Source organism: Brachycentrus maculatus, unplaced genomic scaffold, assembly GCF_059751285.1.
Source record: "Brachycentrus maculatus isolate JH-2025_06_01 unplaced genomic scaffold, ASM5975128v1 h1tg000624l, whole genome shotgun sequence".
NCBI lineage: Eukaryota > Metazoa > Arthropoda > Insecta > Trichoptera > Brachycentridae > Brachycentrus > Brachycentrus maculatus.
In genome coordinates, this window is record NW_028281361.1 from 959779 (window position 1) to 976167 (window position 16389).

Below are 16389 nucleotides of genomic sequence, written 5' to 3' on the forward strand. Positions count from 1 at the left end.
GTAGGTAATAAAACTTCAATTTCAACATCGTGTTAATGATTTATTATAACAAAATGATCTGCCTTTATAAAATTTAGAGTTCATAAGCGTAAAACTCATGCCATTAAAATATCATAGGAAACTATTTACAGATTGGCGTAACGCAGTTTCCACTACATTAGTATATTGCAACATATCCCCGCACATAATGTAGTATATAATATAATCCCAGAATAATAGATTGTTTGGAAGGAGAAAAGCACGTGTTCAAAGGCAGATTTAAGATTTTGCCGTCACTAGAAAAAGCAATAAATATTATCAACAATAAACTCTTGTATTTCTTAATAAAATTAATTTTTAAAATAACTACTGTTACAGTTGGATTTTCACCACCATAATTTTTATATAACATTTCGCATCTCCTTAAGTTTACTATAAGAATATACTTTGGCTGCTGAATATCATTTTCCAAACTAAATTTAGTATTCGGAATATGTTCACGTTGCGAGTAAACCTGACACCCGCGTAAGAAACTTTAAAACTTGTAAGATACCGTATCTACTACCGTCATGGACTTAGTTACAAAATAGCTCGGGGATAGCTTTTGCGAGTAGATAAAGTCTAAGGTATTTTGCAAATTTAATTCATTTTTCAAACAGGCATCAGAAAAATATATCAAAAAACATTTTATACAATTTTAAAGCCCTTTTGATGATTCTATTGTCCCCGTTCTGCCATAAATCACTAACCGACAATTTAAATAATGACTTTTCTCTATCCGTAACATGCGGCACCATATGGGTACACGGGACACCTCCCCGAGTTGAATATGTTAAATTATTAACCTACTTAATTTTAACTACTCGAATTAATTATAAGTCATTTGTTTGGGTATTTTGTGTTAAGATTGGCTGAGAAAGGTCACTTAGTGTTTGTTAGTGATTGTTCTTTGAACGGGGAAGATATATGTTGACATCAAAATATGTGTTTCGAAACATTTAATAAGTCAATTAATTTTCTGTACATTTTTTGCACAGCTTTAATACATAAACATGATTTGCAGCCTTGTTATTATTGGGTTGGGGAAAAAGTAATTTCGTATTTCAACTAAGTATTTCTTATTCATTATTGGTTACATCGTGAGTGTATATTACAATTGTATCTTTGTCAGTATTGCGCTTGGTGGGCTCAGTCGTGAACTATTGTGCGTCAAATATGGAGGTCTCAAAGGAAGATATTTTACATTTTTATTACCTGAAAGGAAAAAAACTGGGATTGGCAGGGAATACTTTACTTTGAGCTGCTCCTCTATGGCCAAATTCTGTATGGCTCGATTCTGTCCTCTACTGTGAACAACTCAAATGTTTGAAGCTGGCCATCATACAGAATTGGTGAATAAGAGAGGAATCATGTTTCATCAGAACAACTCCAAGCCACAGACATCTTTAATGATGCGCCAGAAGCTCCGGGAGCTCGGATGGGAAGTTCTTATTCATCCACCCTATAGTTCGAACCTGGCACCGACTGACTAACACCTTTTCCTGTCTATGGCCAACGCGCTTGGGGGTGCAAATTTGGCCTGAATAGAGGCCTGTGAAAATTGGTTGTCTGAGTTTTTTACCAATAGGGACAAGGGCTTATTACAGAGGGGCATTACGAAGTTGGATTCTCGGTGGCAACAAGTTATAGAACAGAATGGCGCGTATTTGACTTAAATTGGATGATTGTAACACTTTTGATAAAGCATTGAAACAATTTTATAAAGCATTAAAATATGAAATTACTTTTTCCCCAACCTTATATATCTCAGCATTTGAAATTAAATTAAAATCATAATTTAACAAACAGTATTTCTTATCATTCTAAAAATGTACAATTACATCACAAAATCATCTGCTGGATTGCCTTATGATGCATTTACACAATGTGGATTATCTTCCCTGTGTTTATACCATTCAAAATTTGCTAAAACTCCCAATCAAAGTGGGGTTTCATTATTCAAGAGATATCACCATATCATATTTTATCAAGAAATAAAATAAAAAAAAATTTACACTTAAATAATATACTCCGTGTGACGCTAGTATTGTCGCTCTCCTGACCAACTGTCGTACCTGCCTTTTCACAAATTTTACAGGAGGGTATCTTTTTTTTTGTTTGCCATTACAAGTATGAAAAATGTTCAAATATTGTTATCTATTCAACGGCAAACAATACACGTATGACACTTAGTGAGCGCATGTTGAATCTAAATATAATTTGTCAGTCACAACAGTCAGCGACAATATATGTGGTGAACACTATCTACTGATAGTCACTCTTCTCGAATACCCCACTTATTGATAAATCGCCTCGCATTGTCCAGTAATCCATGAACAATTTGTTTCTACGTACAAAAATTATGAATTAAAAGGATAATGATAAAGTATATTGCTTTTGTCGATAGCAATAGCACGCGGAAATATTCCCTGCCGGAACTTTGTACTGGCGGGTGCATCAGTAAAGTAATATGTCGCTATATTTAGTGTTAAGGCATACCATAGGTGAATCAGCATCGAGACTTGTACATCAATATTAATAGATAAACCCCAGACTTCAGTATCGATAGATTAACCTTTCATTATCAACAAACGTTTGCAAAATTATTTTCATTATCTGTCTCAAAGAAGGATGTACGAATTTGCAAATATTTTCAGTCTATATGTAGATTCTCAATCTTTAAAAAAGCTAGCTAAATTCAACAACGAGTAAAGAAGCCAGTTGACCTGTGTAAAAAGCAGCGTAGCGTTTGTGACAACCCTCGAGGCATCCTGTGACCTTTTCGAGCAACAATATGAGAAAGGATGAGAATAACAAACTCACATTTCAACTCCGATTTCCTTGTCTCGACCCACTTCCGCCTGGTAATTTCACACGCTGTGAAAACCAGGGGTCATATTTTTGTAAATGTATATCTCAAAAAATTGCTTTATATCCAAATAACACTTTTTGTTAGCCCTCTCGGTTAAACCCGAGAGCTTCAGATGACTCAACCGGAGTATCGTCATAAAAACACGAGATGTTTATTTTACGCTATATTATACCGAGTAATATTGTCATATGGGAAATACAAACGAACCGAAAGGGAGAGAAAAGGCGGAGAAAGCTTATCCCGTAACTCAATCCAAGTTCCGCTAACAAGAGGACTACTAAATGCCCCAAGCTTTAAAATAATACTATACCAATGGTAACGAGGCTAATCTGTACACAGTCCATACAGAATCGCCGATAAACAACAACAGTAGAGGGTCTAATCATATAGGCTTGTACAGTAAAGTCGTCACATACTTTTTTCTATATCTATGAGTGGCTGATAGTACCATCACACCGTCTTTAATCGATAAGGCATATAGGTGATTTAACATTACGTGATTTGGTTCTGGAAGCAATGTCGGCTCGCACTGAAATAAACACAATCCATCAATTATAAAGCGCAAACTAATCCATATATCATATGGCTAATTATCATTTTACATTAAAAGTGTGTCCTAGGGCATTACATCAGATGAGTATTCCAAGATTAGATTACAAGTCGTAAAAATATTCAAAGGATGTTTTATGAACCTGATAATACCATAAAGATAATACTTACTGATAATGGAGTGTCTTTATTTAAGATGACTTGCAACAGGTGGGGAGGTAATATAGGAGGACCAGACACTTTATCCCGGGGTTTACTCTGAGGAATTTCCTGAAATAAAATCACCATCAACTTGTGAATATCTGGAGCATTAACATTGTGCTTATCTAAATTATAACTTAAAATTACTTTATTGTATCTTCCTGTTCTTCTTGTCCTAGATTATACATAGTGTTTGATCAGAATAAAGTACACTCAGAAATAGGAAATATTTCAAATTAAAAAAGCAATTAGTAATAATTTATAATAAATTAATGCATAATTAAATGATTGAACTAAAAGTCCATTTCATATTATAAATGTCTCCAATTATTGGCCACCCCCGATTCTTTCGTCTTCAACTGTAGATCAATATATGTATAAGAAAAAGCTATTTGAGATTTCCACCCGAGCACTGCTCACCGCCAATTTTTATAAATTTTTGCTAAGCAGATAGTGTTTAATCCCGGGAGGCTGTGCGTTTTGAAACTGGCTGATGTTACAATTAAGCCAATGAGATAATGTAGTCATTTTATGACAAAGTAATTTTTAAAGTTATTTTATACAACTTGAACGTAATCATTTTAACCCTTTGAACACTGAAGCGCTTAACTTTTGACCAAAAAAATATATTTGACTAAAAATGAAATTTTGATCCAAAATTAATCTGAGTTCATGTTCAAACAAGTTCTCCCCCCTCTCACACTCGCGATGACGTCGTAATGAGTCAAAAGTATCTTCGCAGGTTTTTTCTTCGCAGCCCGGTATTCCAGGCCGTAGGATAATGAGGTTAGATGTTGGGTTCAAAGAGTTAAGGACAACCTCTTAGATTACAATCGAGACATACATGTTTCGAATAAATAACTGATTGATAAGTTTAATGAATTTTTCACATACTAATTAAAAAAATAAGATTCACGGTAGAAGAGAATCTTGTATTTTTCTTCATAAATTTATTCACTAACTACATAGTTGAGAACTATTAGCTAACCATACTGGAGATACTAATGTCTAAAAAATTCCAGCAACATAATTCCATTTATGTATTTAGGCATCATCACAGTCAAAGTGCAATAACAAAATGAAGGTCGTATTGAAAGAAGTACTAAATTCATTCAAATGAGAATTTTTTCAGACTGAGAACTTTTGAGTAAATAAGTCGAATGTCATATTGTAAATAGAGGGCATAGTTTTTGGTAAGATTTATGAATAATTTGTTTGTTTACAATTTGCGACGGCGTTGCATCCAGAAAAAAGTGGCACATAATACAAATGGAATTATAAATCGTAACAACTTATTGGCTTAATTTCACCAATCTTTTTTTCCAATACAAAATGCATTTTTACATTGTAAATAAAGGTTTTGAATAAATATAATACAAATTATGTTCTTATTATACCTATTCACTTTTTCATTCAATTGAAAGATATTTTCATCAGCTAGAGCAGTGTTCCGCAAACTTTTTCTATTCAAGGTACACCTACCAAATTAAGAAATTTCAAAGGTGCATATTTACCATATTATGGTAACATATTCAACATATTATGTTCAATGCGAAATGTGAGCCTACTTAACAATCAAAATTTGGAGCAATTATGTTATTATTTTCAAAAACTAGACTTTTCCGCGGCACACCAACTAATTACCACGATTCACCAGTGTGCCGCGGCACACACGCGGCGGAATAATGAGCTAAAGCAGGCACGGGGAACCTTCCTATTTCAAAAGGCCACATTCACTTATCTGATTCAACATGAGGCCGCAGTTAAGAAAACTTTGACACCCCCCCCCCTATAAACTAAATATTTTAATTATTTCACAATATAAATTGTTAAAAATGCAATTGAAAAAAATATAGAAAGAATGCATATTTACAAAAATTGGCATTAGTCAAAAGGCCGCACTAGAATAGCCAAAAGGACGCATGCGGCCTTAAGGACGCAGGTTCCCCATGCCTGAGCTAGAGGATCAAACCGCAGGCCTCACACAAGAGAAATTACCACAAAGCCACAAACCGACTTAAATTTTGAGTCGCATCTTATATATTCGGGAAATATCTTATAAGATCATATATATATAGAATTTGAGACAAATGTTTTTAAATTTACAATGCGTACGATGTTGTTAGGTTAAGTTACTGAATTATTTTGCTGGAAATCAAGATGCCATTGCATACGATGGTTAGGTGTGAATAAATAAAATACATAGTTACCTGTGAGTATTCTCTTTGTGTGTGAGCGTGAACACTTTCACTATCCATCGCTAAAGCTTGGAATACTTCAAAATCTGAATTCTTAACTGAAACTAAGTTGTTTTTGGAGCCCATTCCGTTGTCAATTAATTTCTGAAAATCAATCATTATATTACCATCTTGTATTATTTATTGATTCGGCATTAACTTTGTGGAATGACATTATTATTTTATTAAAATTAAACACTTGAATAATCCACTTAATCGAGTTTTATTTTATTTACGACTAGTTTCGAAAACGACAATTGTTTTCATCTTCTGGTACAAATTAAAACTAACGAATAAAAATATATTTCGGTGTATATATAGGTTAATAAATATAGGTAGGGGGGTTAAGGAACAACATTTTTTGTAAAAGGAAACATTGATAATAATGGTGACGTATTTTGAAACAGTATATTGTTAATTATTGTTTTATCTGAATTTAAATTTTTATATATTTCTAAATTTTCTAAATTATTCATGACTTGACCTTTATTTGTAACAGAGTGTAATAATTTAAGTGTATGAGAGTCAAATGAGTGGTTATATATATACACCTAAATATATTTTTATTCGTTAGTTTTAATTTGTACCAGAAGATGAAAACAATTGTCGTTTTCGAAACTAGTCGTAAATAAAATAAAACTCGATTAAGTGGATCATTCAAGTGTTTAATTTTAATAAAATATTACCATCTCATTCTTCTTCATAATCCAGAATGTGAGGAAAATTTACATCTCTAACATGACCAGTATTGTACGCAGTCAGTAAAAAGTTGTCTCGGAGTGCATATGTAATAAGAGAAATAGGGAAGGACGCGGATCAAACTTTTATTTTCTCGATGAAATTAAAATCATCAAGAATTATGCATGACAATTCTCAGTATAATATAAAATATGTGTATGAATATTCTTTGAATTTTTTTGTGGATAGGTACTAATAAATATTTATCGTAATCTATCACAATACAGGTTTATGAATTGGGGCCAAAATAATAGCGCCAATCAATAATTATTTTTGTGTATATGTACTAAAAATATAAACATATTCACTGCATAAATAAGATACCTTATATAAATAGATAAAATAAAGATAGATAACATAATCTTATGACAATGTTTAAAGCTCATGGCTGTCCACCAATGATTAATTTTAAGGTGAAATACGCTTATTATTGCTATAATCAGTCGGTTTATAAACCTCACAAACTAAAATATTTAAAAAAATTCCTTCATCCTTGAACAAATCTAAATTTTAGACATGCGGTATTTTAAAATGATGCGGAATACAGTAAAACACATGAAAAAAGTGGTATTTACCAAGTAAAATTTTAACTATAAATGATAGAGTTAGTGACTCCCAAATCAATTAATAAAATTAAAAATAATCTACCTATTATAATTAAATTTCAGCTATTGTTATTAACTCTCATGGCTACAAAAGAAGACATAAGGAATTCACGTTTTTAAATATTACCAAATAAATTTTTATAAAAAATTACAATCACCAACTTTATTGTGCACCCTTTAATGCTAGACGTCTATGAAAGGGTATTTGAGAAGGTAAGGTAGAATCTTTTACCTAGAAATGTGTTAATGGTGTCACAAATACAGTGGTCCTAAAAAGGACTTTTAAGATAATAATAGAATAAGAAATATAATCAAGAGCGAGATGCTGCTCTCTAAATAAAGAATTGATTTTGGTTTCATGGTTGGCTAACTACCTTCATAAATAGAATGGTTCTAAGAAAGACTTTTAGGTAATTCATAACAACATTGAATATGTATTGGAATTAATGATGTTTGCTAGGAGTGATGGTGCGAGTGTGTTCGGTACTGGAATTGTTTCTCAAATGACAGCTAGAGACCGCTCCCTTCGCCTTTAGCTAATTATGTGGGCTGCCACATAATTAGCTGCTGCCTGCTGAGGCGGAGTGGAGGGGGGACGCCTCTCGGGCGGCCGAGAACAAGCGGACTCTCCGTTAAGGAAAGTCAGTAATCACCGTGAGAACTACGGAGCTAGTAAAAGTACCCGTTTCTCGGAGAACTACGTAACCAGCAACAGTACCGCTTTCGAAAAGAACTTGGAGCTAAACGCACAGTACCGGTTCTCTGATGCAGACACTTTATAGTTCAATACCCACCTTACTCTGGACTATCACCAAAGCGGTATGTACGACACCAAAATCGTCGGGACTTGTCCCGAACCATTTCATGAAAGAAACCAGAGGCTGTTAGTGTATCATCCATATTACACAATACGGATGTCTCTTTACGAATAAACTTAACTTTTTTTGGTGGTTAATTTTAATACTGTGCAATTCCAAAAAATGTCAGGTTCTTGCTTATCGACCAACTGGCTTAGTGACCTAGGAAGGAAGGAAGGAAGGAAGGAATATGGGCTGTTTAATAAGGAGTACCCGTAAAATAAAATAAAAGTCAATCTCGGAGACTATAAATAATTAAAGTAAAACAAATATATACATACCAGCGATGGATCGTGCTTCCATTCACCATCCACGCAAAACTTATATTGGTGTTCTCCTTCTGGAAGATCTATTATAGTGACAAAGTCACCGTGCGACTTTACCATAGGAAGTGTCTTCCAGTCTGTGAATGTTCCACTTATAAAAACCTGTTGACAATTAATACGTAGTAAGTTATATCACCGGAGATCATATGACTTTATAAAATCATTTAATAAATCACATAAAGACTTAATATAGCATTGTTTTGATAGTAATATATATTATATTAGTAGTATATTGTATACTGTTAAAGGCAAAAGCGAGGAGGACAGTACAGGAGGTATAAGGATTAACTGAGGTTGATGGAGATTGATGGTGACTGGGAGTCGCGGGCTAGACAGAGATGGATGGAGAAGCTCCGCAAACGGTGTTCATGAAGTTTCTACGCGCGCCAGTAGCCGCACGGCTACCGGCACAACAGAAGTGACGAGGACACGGAGTGCGCAATGTGTGCTTCAATTATTAAGTCCGAAATTGGCATTTTCAACCACACTCATAGATAGCCCTACATGCTGAAGACAACATACTCGGGAGCGAGTTGGGAGCTATGAATTATTAATTAATTAGTATATTGTCGAACTTTCTGATCGTCTGTGGACTTTAGTGAGCACTTTTTATAAGTTGTATTTTATCTTGCCAAAACTGACTCTAAATATTATCTACTCTTCGTTGGTAGAATCCATTTTGAAATATGGAAAGTCTTGGGCCCATTCTACAGAGACAAATTTTAAAATGGTATAAAATCTGAGATATTTCATAGTAAAAAAAATTGTACACAGTTGTACAATATATATCATAGGTATACTGGCGAAAAACGTTTACATTAAAATTTATGTTATTTAAAGCCTGAATAAAATACCCGCTATTAAACTTAAACTTGAGTTTACTTTTAAAACCACATAATTATGACATTTCAAAATACTTAGTGTATGCTCTTATATCACTTGGACACAATTAGCATACCCCACTTCCTTATTCAAGAATCTGGATGATAAACTTTCCCCGATATAATCAAAGATCCAGTTAACACTACTCGGCACTACTCGGGTGCTAATGGGGGCCAGCAAAAAGCTATTATAACGCTCTGATATCATTATATCATTTTTAATAATGCCTTTACAGAGTTGATTGGACTTAGTTTCGCAGATTGACTAAGGAAAAGTACTATCGGTCAAGTAAATGAGGCAAATATGTCGCAGTAATTTATAAAAAGTTACAATTTTTTGAGACAATTTTACCTGTTTCCCGCCACCTTCCCACTTGAAGACTGTAGGGAGAACCTTACGGTTATCAGGGATTTTAGTTCCTTCTGAAACCGTGTTAGACCTAGGCCTCTGTCTATTCGTCTTAAATTCCATATCATCCTTAGATAAATTTTTAGTATAAAACGAGTCATCGTCGTCTGTGGATTTGTCGTCTTCTCGGAGAGACGATCTTCTAGGTTTGGGTTGTGTATTTTTATCGAATACGAAAGCCTCTCCCTCCTTCAGCGGTGACGGCGGAGCGTCGAGCAAGGCCGACTTCAGCCTCTCCCGGGGAGGGTTGATTCCAGCATTACCCATATTTTTTTTATTAAACTAACACAACTGTGAGTCAATACATTAAAATTAAATTAAATATTTTAATACGTCTCCGAAAGTACCATTTTCCCTCATGTCAACTGATGTCAACAGATTTTCTTTATATCTATGTATTTTCTATTTCTATGATATCCAAACATTGCCAGCGATATAATATTTCTTCCACATATCGCTCACTCCTTTCAAGAACGTCATAAATCAAAATACTTGATTTTTCAGGAGAACGATTTTAAAGTTTAAAAATAAAACACAATGTATTAAAAATAAATATTAAGCCACTTATTGAACTTTTTACTGTGCAACAGATCTTTTTAGGTAAAACCTGAAGGTTTTTTCTACATTTGAAAAATATTTAATTTATTTATAAAAATAATTAAACAATACATTTTCTTCAAAATGCAAAAACAGCATTTTATGCCCTATAGCGGGTAAATATTAAGTTAAAAATATGCCTCTTTTGCTGGGATATAGTACATTTTCTGGGCATTCCGAAAACATGCCCAACTGAAAATTGTCGATTTTTGATTTATGACATTCTTGAAAGGAGTGAGCGATATGTGTCAGCCTAAAAAATCACACAGACCAAATTTTGAAAAATATTATTCAAAAGAATAAGTAGTTTTGTATTATATACATGCACGTTTTTTTTGCTGTATACGGATTTGTAAAAAACGAAATTGGTTTTCTATGTACTTTTAACAAATTCATATATAACTATTTATTTTTATTTTATTGAATAGATATCAACAAACTCTTATTTATTTTAATTATATTATAAACTTGCTTACTCTTATGAAATTATCTTATTACAATATATTCAATCGTATTATTTTTAAGAAATTACTGATTATATGTATTTTTAATTTATTTTTTCATTATTACTTCTGGTTTTTATATCGTTTTTGACTCGTTTTTCATAATTAGTTCTGTTTTATATCGTTTTTCGTTATTTGTTCTTATTTGTTCTAGTTTTAGTATCATTTTTGGCTAAGTTAAATTTACGTATTTTAATATACACGAATTGGTCTGTTAACCGTGACTGAGGTTTTTTTTTTTAATTAAGCATTTCCATATTTTTTCTCACTTTATATTTGTACGTACTTAAAAAAATAACACATGAAAATAGTTTAAATACAATAAAACATTATTTTAGAATAAAACAAAATGAATTACTCAACAGCGTAATAAATTTGTAAATTTGTCCTTAAGTAAAGCGTAAGAAAAAATATTAAATACTTGAATGACAGTAAATATTATTGTTTTAACGATATTCCTTGCACCATGAAAAAAAAATGGATATTTCTATTTACCCCATTTGAAGACAAATGAAAGAGCATCCGTTTTTTTCCTACTATGACGTAATTTTGGTATCTACGTAACTCGTACTGTTTCCTGACAACACTGTTTTTAAACGTCAATGATCAAAAACACTTAAAAATGTCGGAACCGTGTCATGACGGTAATTGTCATGGTACTTCTAGTAGTTTTAGTGCGGACGAATCGCCCACGAAGTTAATAGTTAACTACATTCCAGAAGTCATGAACCAAAATATGATGTATTCCCTATTTTCTACTATGGGTAAATTAGAAAGTTGCAAACTTATATCAAACCGTGGTTATGGCTTCGTGGAGTATAGTGATCCGGAAGACGCACAGAAGGCCAAAAAGGCTTTTAACGGATTGCTCATGCAAAATAAAACTATCAAAGTATCCCACGCACTGCTAAACCCCGGCTCGAAACCGCCAATCAAGCCGGAAGCCGACTGGAACCTGTACGTGTGTAACCTTCCAAACGAGATGACATTACACGACCTGCACAATTTATTCGGTCAGTTTGGGAAAATAGTGAATTCGCGCATCTCGGCGGGCATCGCGTTCATCCTGTTCGAGGAGCAGTACGAGGCGGAGACCGCCATCCACCACATGAGCGGCGTGGTGCCCGACGGGTTCGTGCAGCCCCTGACGGTGAAGTACGCCAACAAGTCCAACCCCAACAAGCACCGCGGCGCGGCGCGCGGCGGCGGCGCGCTGCACGGCGCGCACGCGCGCATGCTGCTGTGCGCTCCCAAGGCGTACAGCTGGTACGGCGCGCTGCACGAGCCGTCGCCCTCCAGCTGGTCCGTGTACGTGTACAACGTGGCGCCCGACGCGGAGGAGCTCACGCTGTGGCAGCTGTTCGGCCCCTTCGGCGCCATCGTGTCGGTTAGGATAATCAAGGACCGCCAGACCTACAGAAGTAGGGGCTACGGCTTCGTGACCATGAGAAACTACGACCAAGCCGCCATGGCCATCCAGTCTCTCAACGGCTACGTACTCATGGGACAGCCCCTGTCCGTAAGTTTCAAGACGCAAAAGAGATAATGCATACTGTCGCCGGTAAAGTTGGGGAGTTCTAGTGCTGATACAATATCACGGCTTCATTGGGTGTGGACTCGTATCCTTTGTCTGTTTGCTGAACTGTCTCTGTTTGAGGAATCTTCTAATAATGTTGTTTTGATATTACGTAGTTTATTTTTATGACTTTAGGAAGTGGTCGGCCGAGGATGCAGGAATCAGACCGAGGCGCCCTTTTGTTCCTTGTTTTCTTTTACAATTAACATATTTACGCGAGTTCTCTATTTAAGGATTTGGATTTTATTATAAAGCTACACGACCTGCCTGTTGAGAGTTATTATCTTTATTTGTTATTCTTGACGAGAGACGTTTCAAAAATATCTCCACTCGAGAGTGTGATTAGCCATCGTTTAAGTTAGATGTACTTTTGTCATTTCAATATAATTTGTTATATTATTATATTATATTTGCTGCAATAAATTGCTGGGTTGGCCTATCACTTATCTTATTTTTTATTATCCTTTTCTCTCGTCGCCTCGGCATTAGGTTAATTCCCATCCGAAATCTAATCCGCATCGAGAACAGGTTATCAGTCGGAGCTTATCTCCAGATTTACATTCCTCATTTTCACTTATTATTAATTTTATCGCTATCAATTCATCATCACATATCCCTACTCTAATGTTTACAGAGTGTAGTCATCAGATGGTTAGCTACTGAAAATAGTGTAAAAAAGCAACCGGGGTGAATGCGCTCACTCATAAGTAGTGTCATTTCTGCAAAATGTGTTCAAATTCATTTATCAATCTTATACTGTGAAGAAGTGTAATAAAATTTTGTTTGTTTGTATTATTGGCTAACATGTTGATAAAAATACTCATTGCTTAGTTTGTTTATTAGTTATTTCTAAGTTCACTTATAAATTCTTTTTTCATTAACTTTATAAAATGTGCCACAAAGTATCTGCAAAAAAGTTTCAAGAAAAAAAAAAAACTTTATTTTATTATTTTAATTCTCTTTAATTATTTGGTCGATCACTAAAAGCTTTGGAAAACATCTAAAATGACAAACTTATACACTATTTCTCAGCCCTATACACTTCTACAGCATGGAGCTTTCAATTTGTCAAGCAATAATTTTTTTTTCTACTTAGGTGTTGTTAAAAAAATAGGGTACAATGTATTAATGGAATGAAAATTAAATTTTCAGAATATTATCTTATGGACCGTATAAATTAGGCATTTTTAACATAAGTAGGTTGACAATGCAGTGCCATTAAAGTGAAAATTGAACCCTTTATTTTACTATAAACTTTTTATTTACGAATGATGTATGTATTCATGAAATGAGACTTTTGAATGTATAGACAATCAGATTACCGTGAATTGTACTAGTAATCTATTTTTTGGAACTAATTTTATATAACTTATAAACAGTTTATGGTAAAATAAATCTACGAAAATACTACATATTGGTGCCCCTTAATTCGCTGTGATAAGAATGATTAGTATAAGACTAACTTATATATTTCATTATTTAAGATGAACATTTCCTAAAAAAACTAGCAGCCTAATTGAATTAATATTTAATGTTAATGAAATAGGATAATTAAACCATATCCGCTCCCTATGTTGAGCATATGGAGTCCACAAACTGTCTGAAGTAGGATATCTGTAGATTAACTACTGACAGCCAGTAACTGGCCACATTTCTTCTCGTACTTACACCTTGTTTTAAAAGCCATCTCATTTTCGGAGTTTAAGGCAATATTCATAGGAGCCTTCAAAAGATAATTCATTAGTCTAGATCTAGATTCACCTCTAGTTTTCTTTCAATTTCTATCTGCACCTAATGGTGTATAGGGCACTGCATCATACTGAGGCAGTGATAGTTGCACGAAGGCGAGTTTATCAGTCCTGCGCTTCAGCCATCAAGTCCAGGGTGATATTAATACCTCCCTCGAAGTAAAACTACAGCGCGGAAACCAAACGCGCTGACCGCTACACTACGGAGGTGGGCCAAATAAGCGTATCATTTTACTTACCCAATCTGTTTGATAATGTTCTCATACGCCAAACGCATTCACACTCGCAGGGAATAATAAAGAAATAATTTTCATTATGCTGGCTTGAAGTTTTATTTTACCAAATTGACAATCTTGAAAGCTGGTTACATTAAGGATATGGAGTTAATTTGTGACATTGTTAGGTTATCTGTTGAAATTTAAACATTATATTTGTTACATTACATGTTACATCTTTTGTTATATTTTTATTTGGACCTTGGTGAATCTACACCGTTTTGGAGCACAGCTCTCATGGTCAACTAAGTGTCTACCGAGAGACATTAAATATTGTTTTTATTTTATAACTCGCTATTAACTGTCATTTGACATCAAATACGATTAAAGTATACTAACATTCAAAAGCGAACACAAAAAGCATTATAATAAGTGACTCATGTTTATTGATATGTTTTCTAATTCGTATTTTTTTCATTAATTTATAATGAAAAAAAAAAGTTAAAATTTTGTAATAATACCAAACGCAAACATTTTTGTGCGATTATTGTAGTTTGGAGATTCTGCAGAGAATGTCACAATAAAAAAAGTCAAATATTAGCACACGCTGACATGTGCCAATATTATTTTAGTCTATAAAGATGTTTTGCTTTCTGTAAAATTACGATTTTCTTACATGTAACAGGTGCACAAATACTACGCAACGTTTGATGACTTATTTAATGAATTGTGCGAAGATGAAACACTCGTACTCACTTGTAGTTTCATCAGCAAATAATAATTCTGGGTTTAATTTTTTTTTTAACAAAAGGTATTTATACTTGAATCTACTAGACTTGATTGACAATTCCGATTTAGTCATTTTTGTGGCATCATTACAGGTAGGAGCTAAAAGAATTGTTACACTGATGGACCTGTACATATGATCATAGTACATCATTATTGACGTAAAATTACTTATTTACTTTAAAATCAATGTGGCGCTGTATTTTGAATATTTATAATTGTAAAATAAAAAATGCAAAAATAACCTCGTGTGCATCTCATCTCACATTTATGTACTCGGTAAATGTTTTTGTTCTGTAGAAATATGATAAAAAATGCTTTTTGAAAATGAACAGAATTTTTGTGATTTATTAAAAAAATTGATTCTTGTATTTCTTTAAACACTTTGAAATATATTCTACTGTGTGAATTTTTTAATAAATAAATAAACGCCAATTTAGTTAGCACTGAACTGAATAACTCTTTTGGACATGATTGGAATTTGGGTTTATTACTTGATCATTTAGGATCACAATGTTTGATTTAATTTTTCAAGATTAAAGTATCAGCCTGATGTAACGTAGAATTTGAATATGCGTATATTATTATTATTAAAGGATTTTATAAGCGTTAATACTACATTGCAATAGATTTGTAGGATGGGAATACTCACACTACATAGTATAAACATGAAGTCACTTATTGCACAAGGAAATTTATTATGAAAATCTAAAATCAAGCCTCACAAATTTGCTGTATCTTTGAGTCTGAAAAATCATGGTATGACCTACAATTGAAGTTTATTATACATGTAAGAATATAGAATAACTTTTTACAAAATACTGTCTAAAATCTTATCAATGAAAGAATCCCTAATTTGGTGGAGTAGTTTTTTGCTAAAACTGAACTAAACTTAATCGAACAAGAGACATACCGAAAGCGCAGAGAGATTCATTTTGTCATCAGGAGAGGCAAATTGACATAAAAGCTCACATTGTGAAGTAAATGTTTTTATTACTGTCCGAGTTAAATGCTTGTAAGATAAAATATTTATTTTTTTTATTCTGAAGTACTTTGATGATGACTTTTATAATTAATTAGTGGCATCAAGAAATATCAATACATATAGAGATTTGCGATTATCTAAAACTTTAGGTAATAATATTATTACAATGGAACTCCACCAAGAAATGTCAGAGATTGGCAATTACCTAACAATTTGATTGATAATATCATTAAATAGAATTCCATCAAGAAATTTCAACAATAACAACAAAAATTCTAAACATCAA

General features: G+C 33.5%; 1 protein-coding gene and 1 pseudogene across 2 annotated transcripts; one reads left to right on the forward strand and one right to left on the reverse strand.

Annotated features, from left to right (window-relative positions):
* Window positions 1-1080: 1080 nt before the first annotated feature.
* On the reverse strand, window positions 1081-10097 carry alc (5'-AMP-activated protein kinase subunit beta-1). The gene is made up of 5 exons (XM_088273996.1): window positions 9637-10097; window positions 8359-8505; window positions 5851-5982; window positions 3611-3709; window positions 1081-3419 (listed from the first exon to the last, which is right to left on the reverse strand). The coding sequence occupies exons 1-5, from the start codon at window positions 9958-9960 to the stop codon at window positions 3273-3275; spliced, it is 849 nt and encodes a 282-aa protein (XP_088130122.1). The 5' UTR covers window positions 9961-10097; the 3' UTR covers window positions 1081-3272.
* A 1310-nt stretch (window positions 10098-11407) lies between these two features.
* Window positions 11408-12815, forward strand: LOC148300989 (ELAV-like protein 3 pseudogene; annotated as a pseudogene). Its single transcript, XR_015838861.1, has one exon. The product of XR_015838861.1 is annotated as an ELAV-like protein 3 pseudogene (transcript).
* Window positions 12816-16389: the final 3574 nt, after the last annotated feature.

Coding starts and splice junctions, on each gene's coding strand:
- alc (XM_088273996.1), bottom strand. CDS start 9,960: ATGGGTAATGCTGGAATCAACCCTCCCCGGGAGAGGCTGAAGTCGGCC. Junction 3,710..5,850: donor CACAAAGAGAATACTCACAG/GTAACTATGTAT, acceptor ATTTTATTTCAG/GAAATTCCTCAGAGTAAACC. Junction 3,420..3,610: donor ATAAAGACACTCCATTATCA/GTAAGTATTATC, acceptor TGTTTATTTCAG/TGCGAGCCGACATTGCTTCC.